At 47.2% G+C, this 10555-nt stretch overlaps 1 protein-coding gene across 1 annotated transcript in view; it reads right to left on the reverse strand.

The window, feature by feature from the left end:
- The window catches only part of MEN1 (menin 1), a 49751-nt gene extending 39539 nt beyond the window's left edge, over positions 1–10212 (reverse strand). The window contains exons 1-2 of the mRNA XM_044270745.1: positions 10114–10212; positions 2071–2869 (exon numbers count right to left, since the gene is read on the reverse strand). Of these exons, the coding sequence (XP_044126680.1) occupies positions 2071–2854 (784 nt within the window). The 5' untranslated portion in view covers positions 2855–2869; positions 10114–10212. The remainder of the gene's footprint in view (positions 1–2070; positions 2870–10113) is intronic.
- Positions 10213–10555: the final 343 nt, after the last annotated feature.

A 10555-nucleotide genomic window follows, 5' to 3' on the forward strand; every position in this document is an offset into this window, starting at 1 on the left:
ATGGGAGAAGGAGGCGCCGGCAGGTTCCCCTGGGTGGAGCCTAACTATGAAGATACCGGAGGCAATAACGGGAGAACGGAGCGGAGCCCAGGTATAACAGTAAGTGCAGGGGGGTCCCTGGGTGCCGTTCTCCATGCCTGTATAGTTAGTTTAGAAGTTTTATTCTGGTGAAAGGTCCTCTTTAAGTCTGACTTAGGCCTATTCACACATCAGTGATCCAATGACTTGTGCTGTCCTTGGTCTCCACGGACAGTACATGTACCCATTTATTTTAATGGATGTATTCACACATTTGTGCAGTCTGTGGGTCCATGGTTTTAGCACAGAAGCATGCTATGTGTCAGTGGGACACGGAGAGCAAAATAAACTGAAAAACTGACCAAACACATATCCTTCACGGAATAAACACTGATTTTATCACGGATTCCATTACAGATGTGTAAATAAGGCTTTATGAATTAGATAGGAGGTTGTAGGACCAGGAACAGAATTATGCACATACACAAGGTTTTCAAGTACCCAGCTAATAGGGCTGATCAACTGGCAATATAGCAGTTTTCAAGATGAAAATGTAGCATTGGGCAGATCTACAATAGCAAAGGCACCAAAAGGCTTTTCAAAAGTGCCTAAACAAAAACTTTTTTTTTATTTTATTTTTTATCGCATTCGGCACTATTTTGACCCACAATACCTAAAGTAAGCCAACCAAGAGAAAGGCATCTCTAGGCGTACCCCACTCTGATCACTATGGTGCATCTTCTGCCCGCCTCCTCTAGTTTTATGTGTTATTTATAAAAATATTAATAAATGTTTAGAAAGTGCTACCTGCAGTGTTTGTTTGCATTTGCATGTCAGCCATGCTAGCGTGCACATGCAAGTTGATTTTATATTATTTGGAGGGGCTGGTGTTTTTTGCCCGTTTGTCACAAATAAAGGATAGTTGCACAATTTGCAAGCCATGCATAAAGATCAAAGCAGTTCATGTCTAGCAGTGGGAACAATGATCTAGTCCTGGCCCTTACCCCATGTACAAATTCTATTGAACATTTTTTTACTGCAATGTAATGGTTTAAGGGAGTCTATCAGCCATTTTAACCATGCTTAACTGCTGACAGCCCTAAGCAGAGGCCGGGGAGAGCAGGACAAACATAGCTTTTGTGGAGCTTTTTTCCCCATCAGCAGTAGTAAGAATATTAATTTTTATTCTGCCAGATTCTGCTCCTGCAAGTGCTTGTCTGCATTGGGCTGCTCGATATCCCCTCCCCTCAGCTTTGAGTGACAGCTGTAGCGGTCTTCTGATTGTATGCTACAGTTGTCATTCAGAGCAGAAGGAAAGGACTGTGAAGCAGCTTAATGCAGAGAGCATTTCACCGTTTAGATCAGTCTCCTGGGCACAGGCAAGAGCAGAATTTGGAAGAATAAAACTTCTTAGGGTACTTTCACACTAGCGGCAGGACGGATCCGACAGGCTGTTCACCCTGTCGGATCAGTCTTGCCGCTATTTTGCCGTGCCACCAGACTACTGCTCCTTTCCCATTGACTATAATGGGGACGGGGGCGGAGGCCGGCGCAGCACGGTAGTGCACGGCGAGAGGCCGCCGGACTAAAAAGTCAGACATGCAGTACTTTGTCCAGCGGCCTCTCGCCGTGATGCGCCGGAGCTCCGCCCTGTCCCCATTATAGTCAATGGGGACGGAGCGGCAGTCTGGCAGCACGGCGAAATAGCGACAGGATGGATCCGACAGGGTGAATAGACTGTCGGACCTGTCCTGCCGCTAGCGTGAAAGTACCCTTATTCACACTACTTCTAATAAACAAAAGTTCAAAAAAAAAAAAAATATATACATACATATATATATATATATATATATATATATATATATATATATATATATATATATATATGGTTTTGTGCAGCTCTCTCCGGCCCCTACTTAATACGGTCAGCAGTTTAGCATGGCCAAAACTGCTGACAGACTCCCTTTAAGCTATTAGTAATGTATAAGCCTAGTTTAATCAAAAACAGTAATAGGCATTGAAGTGCACAGGGTGAACACCCTTTGTTCTCACCTGTAACAAAGCTGAAAAGTGACTGAATATGCGCTCTGTCTTTGAGGTATGATCGACTTAGGCCATTCCAGATTACATCAGATACCCTACGAATTAACTCCCGACCTGAGGCACGATTCTTACGAGGATAGCAAGACAAATCCACTGCCCCATTCGTCTGGGCTGTGAATCGTGCATACAGTGCCTGGATAACTGCCAACTCTAGGGTTGGAAAATATGGAACACCTTGTTGAGTCAGCTCTGGCTTGTCACGGTCATCAGTTTTTCTTGCATCTTCCTTTCCAGGTACAATCCTGGGTGCCTCTGCTGTCTTACTGCACTCTTCACTTGCTACTTCCTTGTCTTTCTTAACCTCAGATCCTTCTTTCGCGGATTTGCTCAAATCTTTCTTAGTTGACTTTCCTGCGATTTCTTTATGGTTGTTCTCTTTTTCTTTCATTGCTTTTGCCCCAGAAGCCCTCTTCCTTCCAATTTCATTTCTTGCTCCTCTCTTTCCATGGTCAGCCTTGATAACAACGCTGGTCCCCTGGTTTGAGGATTCTCCACGTTTTGTCTTTGGTCCTTCTCCGCCTATTTTTGACAACACATCAAGTCCCCCTGGTAATTGGGTCACATTTGTGGGAACAACACGATTAACTGCCAAAAAGTGCTCAACAAAGCCTAGTGTAAGCGATAGTAGGGCAAGATCAGGCTCAGGACGAGACAGCTCCGAACTGAACAAATTGATAATAGAGTCCAAAGAGCAAATGGGGAAGAATTTTTTTTGAGTAGGCTGGAGACCCATACTATTGACCGCAGGCTGTGTGAATAAATGAAGAAGCAAAAAATGTGTGAGGGAGCAAGAAAATTGGTTTTCTTATAAATGTATGATATAATCAAAATGCAATTCAATACCATTATAGAGGACCTTTCAAAGCTCCTGACACGCCTGTTTTAATAGCTTCATGCATTGGGGGTGTACCTGCCCAGACTCCATCCAATCAGTGTTTCCATTTTCAGACTGTGCAAGGACATCCCCCCAACTTGTTACACCCCTCTGTACCCTTACTGCAGACTGCTAGCAATTCATTCATAACGTATAGTAGAAATAAAGGAATGGCACAACATACAGACATAAGAACAGATGCTCCAGAATGGTTATTACATGGGGAATGCACGAAGCTATTAAAACAGGCAACATCAGGAGCGGTGAAAGGTCCTCTTTAAATATGTGAAAGAAAAAGTAGTAGAAAACATTCTACATCCCATAATGTGGTCTATTGTGCTATGACGTAATACGTCTATACTCAGACTTTTTGTAGCACTACAAGATTGATTTTAACTATTTAGTGACAACTGCAGTCCACAACAGTGCATGCAACTTAATGTGGGGAAAGCATCATTACTGTATGCCAGAGTTGTGGTGCAAAAAAGCCACAAATTTGGTAGCAAGCAAATGTAGCAGGCAGCATGTTATAAAGCAGGAGGAGCCGAGCAGATTGATTAGTTTTATGGGGAAAGATTCAGTAAAACAGTATTTAATTCAAAGGGGTTGTCCGAGTTCAGAGCTGAACCCGGACATAGCTCTATTTTACCCAGGCCGCCCCCCTGACTTGAGCATTGGAGCAGTTCCCTCCTGGTTTCCACTCAATGGAAATTACTGACCAATGACCTAAACACTGATGTGTGAACTAGGCCTAACACCACAGTCTAAGGCTTCTTTCACACTTGTGTTAGGCTTGTCCGGCAGGGGAACAGCCTGCCGGATCCGTACTAACGTTTGCACTCGTGTGCTGCCGGAAGTCCGCCCTGGCCCCATTAATTATAATGGCAACAGGGCATACATCCGGCCACAGCACTGCAAACATGCCGAGAGGCGCCCGGGTCATCAGTATCTGATTGGGACCCCTGCTGACCAGCTGTTTGAGAATGCAGCAGCACTCGCAGTAGCACCGAGGCCTTCTCTCAGCTTCTCCTAGGCCAGTGACGACCTGTTCATGTGTCCTAGGAACAGCTCAGCCCCATTCAAGCGAATGGTGCTGAGCTCGATACCAAGCACAGCCACTATACAATGTACGGCACAGTGCAGAAGTAGGTCATCAGCATAAAGATCCTGGAAAACCCTTTTAAAGTATTGCTTTGGTACTTTGACCTGGTATTGATCACCTATCCTGAGAATAGATCATCAGTATCAGATCAGTGGGTGTCTCCCACCACTGTGACCAGATGTTTTGGGAACCCGCCAGAAACTATACAATGGACAAAAGGCTCTGTCCATCTCCAGCGCTCCGCAGCTCAGCTCCCGTTCAGTTCAGCCTGCAGTACCCCGGCATGGCCACTACACAGTGGATGGAACATTGTGCTTTTACACCAGTCTTTGATATCCCCCGCTCATAAATGAGGCGCTCTCTCTGGAAGTCTGCAAAATCGACTCCAAGCCCTAGCTGGGTCTGATGGCGCTGCCCCCACCACCCTCACCTGTGGAACAGTGCAGCATGGTTCAAAAAGTTGCAACTGGGGGTTTGTGACGTTTATATCCCACTTTCTGGCATAAAGGCTCTTTCATACGAGCGGATGCTGTGCAAGGAAGATTGACAAGCCCCGTTCGGACAGCAGAGACACGGAGCAGTAACATGATTGATACTGCCCTTTGCCTCTCAGTGATCTTTTTACTACAAAATCATGGTGACAACTTTATCTGTGATTTCGTAGTAAAGAGGTCACAGAGAGGCACAGAGCATTATCAGTCATGTTAATGCTCCGTGTCTCTGCTGTCCGGAGCGGGGCTTGGCTCTCTTTCACGCAGCGGATTCCACGTACGGCATCCACTCGTGTGAAATAAGGGCTGTTTCACACGAGCGGATGCCGTGCGTGACCTCCGCTGCGTGAATGACAGCCAAGACCCGATGCGGACAGCAGAAGCACGGAGCATTAACATGATTGATAGTGCTCTGTGCCTCTCTGTGACCTCTTTACTACGAAATCACAGTGAGATAAAGTTGTCACTGTGATTTCGTAGTAAAGAGGTCACAGAGAGGCACGGAGCATTATCAGTCATGTTAATGCTCCGTGCTTCTGCTGTCCACATCGGGTCTTGGCTGTCATTCACGCAGCGGATGTCACGCACGGCATCCGCTCGTGTGAAACAGCCCTTAGGCCCCTTTCACACGGGCGAGTTTTCCGTGCGGTTTGCACGCACGGTTGCTAGGAGACAATCGGGATGGAGACCCGATCATTATTATTTTCCCTTATAATATATACATCCAACGTCGATTTGTTCAAAACTTCAGAATAATACTGCAAGGAGATTAGTCTCCGTACAGTATTAAAATGTATGGCCTCTGTGGCTGATCGCTATGCTGTCACTCCTGCACAGCGCTTACGTCACATAGAAGCCTGTACACTGCAGAGAGCGGCGGTCCTGAAAATGCGCACTAGCATTCAGCCTAGTGTGCTGTGAAGACTGCCGTCCGACACTTTCTCTAGCAGGAGGCGGTGACGTCACTTTGTCTCCTGCTGGAGAAGGGAAGCGAAGACGGGAAGATAAGACGGACTTCAGCCGGAAGCAAAGAAAAGCCATCTGGAGGGACCACGTGACTGGGAGCAGATCTGAGGATCGGCTGCACTGTGGAAGGTAAGTATGTGATCATTAATCTTTCCTCCACAGGTTAGATTTTTTCAAAGGAAAAAAAGGTTAAGCCTGGAGAACCCCTTTAATTCCCGAAGTTATTACACAAAGTCTCTAGTGCAACTTTGGCTCATTAGAGCCAGATCTCCGTACAGTATAAGAACTACGTTTTTAGCAAATCGACTTTAGATGTACCATCCAAAGTGAATTCGCTCATCCCTAAAAAGTCAGTATTTCTGCCGGAAATCCGCCAGATCCTATTATAGTGAATGGGGTGCAGGGATGTAATTCCGGTAATCTGCTGCTCTGCCGGAACAGAGTACTAAAAGGAGATGGGCACCTACACTACGCTAGGCGGATAAACCCAACCTCTTGTTAAAGGCATGATACTAATAGTCAGCTCTTCTCTCCCCTGTAGCTGGTGATTTCACACTAGCTGTGGTCCCAGCATCCGTGCAGTGAGACGGTGGTCTTAGGAAATGACCCCCACATGGACTGTGTCTAAGCAGTGTAATTGCAGAGGTTTTTATCTATTATATTTGTATTTGCTGTGTGGCGTTTTGCTACCCATAGAAACTACCATAAAAACCAAGTAGTGACAGTGAGCGATCATCCCCAAGACCAGACACAGATAAGTGAGTTCAATATGAGAAACTCGCAGCGTGTGGCAGCAAGTTCGCGTTCTGAACGCAGTTCCTCTGACAGGATCGCGTAGCATTGTACCGATTTATAATGCTGCGTAACCTTTAGGCCTCATGCACACAACCGTTGTTTTGATCCGCATTAGAGCCGCATTTTTTGCGGCTCAGGTGCGGACCCATTCACTTCAATGGGGCCGAAAAAGATGCTGTTCAGTCCAAGAATAGGCAGTTATATCAATGGCTGCCCGTGCCGTTCTGCAAATTGCGGACCGCAAAACACAACGGTTGTGTGCATAAGGCCTTACAGTCCTCAGATCTACTGAATTACACTGGCATAATGCGGTCAGTGTAATTCAGTAGATTTCACGTCTCTAGGGGGTCACATAGCAATACAAATCTTGTCAGAGGAGTAGAGTTCAAAACGGGAACGTACTGCCACACGCTGCGAGTTTCTCACATTAAACTCGCTCGTCTGTGTCTGACCTAACCCTAACCCTGTTCTGGTTATAGAAACAAAATAGGGGAAACTATCAGATCACCGACCTAGGGTTAATCGGTATACCGCGGTATTAAAAAAACATCGATATGGCGATATTGCGGTTTCCTAATTACCGCAGTATTTTGTAATGACCGCTTCTAAATCTGCGTCCGCCCGCCCCTGCACAGCGCTGAGTAGTGAGTACAAACACATTACATTCTCTCGCTCTTGGCTCCTTCTTGCTCCGCCTCCCTTATTCAAGTCTCCAGACTCCACCCACCATCTGACATCACCGTCCGTCACCCAACCGTGCCAGTTGTACGTGGCGAACTCTGTGTGAGTAGGGTGTCTCTAGAGAAACTTTTCCTGCGGCTGCCTCACTCGTATGCTCTGATGACAAAATTACAAACGTATTACTTCCCGCAGCTGGCCCCCCCCCGGCTCTCCCTCCTCCTTGCTTCCATATTCAAATCTCCGGCCACCGACATCTGATGTCAGAATCAGAGCACACAAGCGAGGCAGCCGCGGGAAAAGTATATCGTAAAGTATTATTGTATGTATGGTGGCCTGTGGCCGACCCCATACAGTGTAACGTCCCCTTGTGGCCGACCCCATACAGTGTAACGTCCCCTTGTGGCCGACCCCATACAGTGTAACGTCCCCTTGTGGCCGACCCCATACAGCGTAACGTCCCCTTGTGGCCGACCCCATACAGTGTAACGTCCCCTTGTGGCCGACCCCATACAGTGTAACGTCCCCTTGTGGCCGACCCCATACAGTGTAACGTCCCCTTGTGGCCGACCCCATACAGTGTAACGTCCCCTTGTGGCCGACCCCATACAGTGTAACGTCTCCTTGTGTTTTTTTTCGTTTAAATGGGTATTTATCGCGATATATAATGTTATCGCGATAAATTTCTTAATATCATTATCGTCTGAATATTTTTGATATCGCCCAACCCTACACCGACCACAAGAACAGGGACCCCACATCCCATGGAGCCCCCCAGAAATGGACATGGTTAGCACTGATGCCTTGCAGCGCTGAGGTCCTAGGTTTGAATCCGACCACGGACAACATCTGCATGGAGTTTGTATGTTCTCCCCGTATTTGCGTGGGTCTCCTCCCACACTACAAAGACATACTGATAGGGACCTTAGATTGTGAGCCCCACTGGGAATAGTGTGACGCTAATGTCTGTAAAGTGCTGCGGAATATTGTAGCGCTATATAAGTGCATAAAATAAAAAGCACAGCGCCACACAGGGGCATAACTACCACAGCGGTAGACCATGCAACGGCTATGGGGCCCAGGAAAAAAAAGGGCCAAGTTGGGATCATCTCCTCTTCTACTGGAGATGAAAACTTGGTCAGGACTCTACCCTCTAAGGCCCCATGCACACGGCCGTGTTTCACAGCCGTGTGCGGGCCGTGGAACCGCGGCCTGGATCCCTCCTGAGAGCAGGAGCGCACGGCGTCACTGGTTGCTATGACGCCGTGCGCTCCCTGCTGCCGCCGCAATACAGTAATACACTGGTATGATCTATACCAGTGTATTACTGTACTGTGCCGGCAGCAGGGAGCGCACGGCGTCATAGCAACCAGTGACGCCGTGCGCTCCTGCTCTCAGGAGGGATCCAGGCCGCGGTTCCACGGCCCGCACACGGCTGTGAAACACGGCCGTGTGCATGGGGCCTTAAAGGAACAAATGTTAGCAAATGAGGCAGTGGAAAACAAATGGCCCAAGGGTACTTTCACACTTGCGTCGCTGGAAAAGCCTGCCGGATCCGGCAATCTGTATACACACACAAAGCATTTGTAGACGGATGCTTCTGACAAATGCATTGCAGTACCGTATGCGTCTCTCCGGAGTCATCCGGAAAAACTGAGATTATATATATATATATATATATATATATATATATATATATATATATATATATATATCTATCTTGGAGAAAATGAGGAAGCAGCACACTGTGTGAGCAGGGAGTGCACGTGGACCAGCACCTAGGTCCAATGTACTTAGAAGTAGAAAATAGCCAGCAGCACTCCAAATCAATTCAAATGTTGAAGATTTATTGGACCCAAAATAAGGCGACGTTTCAACAGCTTGTTGCTGTCTTTATCAAGCACGTGCTTGATAAAGACAGCAACAAGCTGTTGAAACGTCGCCTTATTTTGGGTCCAATAAATCTTCAACATTTGAATTGATTTGGAGTGCTGCTGGCTATTTTCTAATATATATATATATATATATATATATTTTATTTTTTTGCATTTTTAAATAGATATGCGTAGTGAGTTCCGTCACAGGAGCTCAATACCAGGGAAAAAAAAAGATTTGTTTTATTCTAATGCATTCTGAATGGAGAGCAATCCGTTCAGGGTGCATCAGTTCAGTCCCTCTTACGTTTTCTAGACGCATGTTGCAGTTTTATCTCCAGCCAAAAAGACTGAACACTTGCTGGAATGCCGGATCCGGTATTAATTTACATTGAAGTGTATTAGTGCCGGATCCGGCATTAAGTGTTCCCGCTAAACGGATCAGGAAACGGATTTAGGGTACTTTCACACTTGCGTTATTCTTTTCCGGCACAAAAGGGCTCTATGCCGGAAAAGAACTGATCAGGCATATCCCAATGCATTCTGAATGGATAGAAATCCGTTCAGTCACTGTCAGGCGTTTTGGCATGTTGCGGTATTATGTCCGTCCAAAATGCCTGATCAGTCACCGGAACGCCGGCATTAATTCCCATTGACTTGCATTAGTGCCGGGTCCGGCATTGCAAAACAACTGAAGGACGACTCTGTCCTTCCAGTCTGCGCATGCGCAGACCGGGAAAAAGACCGCAAGACAGATCTGTCCATCCGCATAACAATCGGAGTGACGGATCTGTTCTTGCAATGCATTTGTAGACGGATACGCATCCATCTGACAAATGCCATCAGTTTGAATCCGGATTGCCGGATCCGGTAGGCAGTGAATCCTCTGCCACGAGTGTGAAAGTAGCCGTACTTCTATATGTACGCCACTGCAGCCACTCCATTAATTTCTAAGGGAGCGCTGAAGATAGCCCCTCCAATCCGTTATCCCCTATCCAACCACAGGGACCCGCCTTCTGGTGGACTGCTGCCACTCCGCCCAGCTCAGGGGGCCCTGACACCCTGCTCTATGTGAGGGCTCACACACCGCCCCCCACAGGTCACAGCTGCGGGCACACCACGCCTTCCAGCTTCGTGTAGCCACACCGGACACACGACTCACTCACACCCTGACTGCAAAGCTAAAGCTGCTGCGCACGCAATAGCACTCACCGTGCGCACAATGCAGAAACTACTTCCGGTCTATGCGTTCCTCGAGCGAGAAGCGTTCTCGTGTTCTGCCGCCAACTGCTGCGTGACATCAAAGGGTCCTTACGGCGCATGGAGTTTAGAAACAACCCTATTGGAGGGCGGAGGGGGCGGGGCGCTGAGCAGCTGGGTTACCTGGGTAACGCGCGGCTGCTAGTCACCGCTCATGTTCAGTCACCTCAGACTGCACCCCGAGTACAGCGGGGTCGTGTCTTCTAGTCATTTACAGGGGACTGAAGGCTGAACATATATTAGAATCATGGACAATGGATTTTTTTTGTTTTTAGGGGGTGGGGGTGTTAAACGTGGCAGTTGGGCAGAATGCTTATATATATATATATAGTATATGTAATCGGGGGCTTAGACAGGAAAATGGGGCCTTTCCACCATAACCACCTTTATCAGC

This window comes from Bufo gargarizans, chromosome 10 (assembly GCF_014858855.1).
Source record: "Bufo gargarizans isolate SCDJY-AF-19 chromosome 10, ASM1485885v1, whole genome shotgun sequence".
Taxonomy (NCBI): Eukaryota; Metazoa; Chordata; class Amphibia; order Anura; family Bufonidae; genus Bufo; species Bufo gargarizans.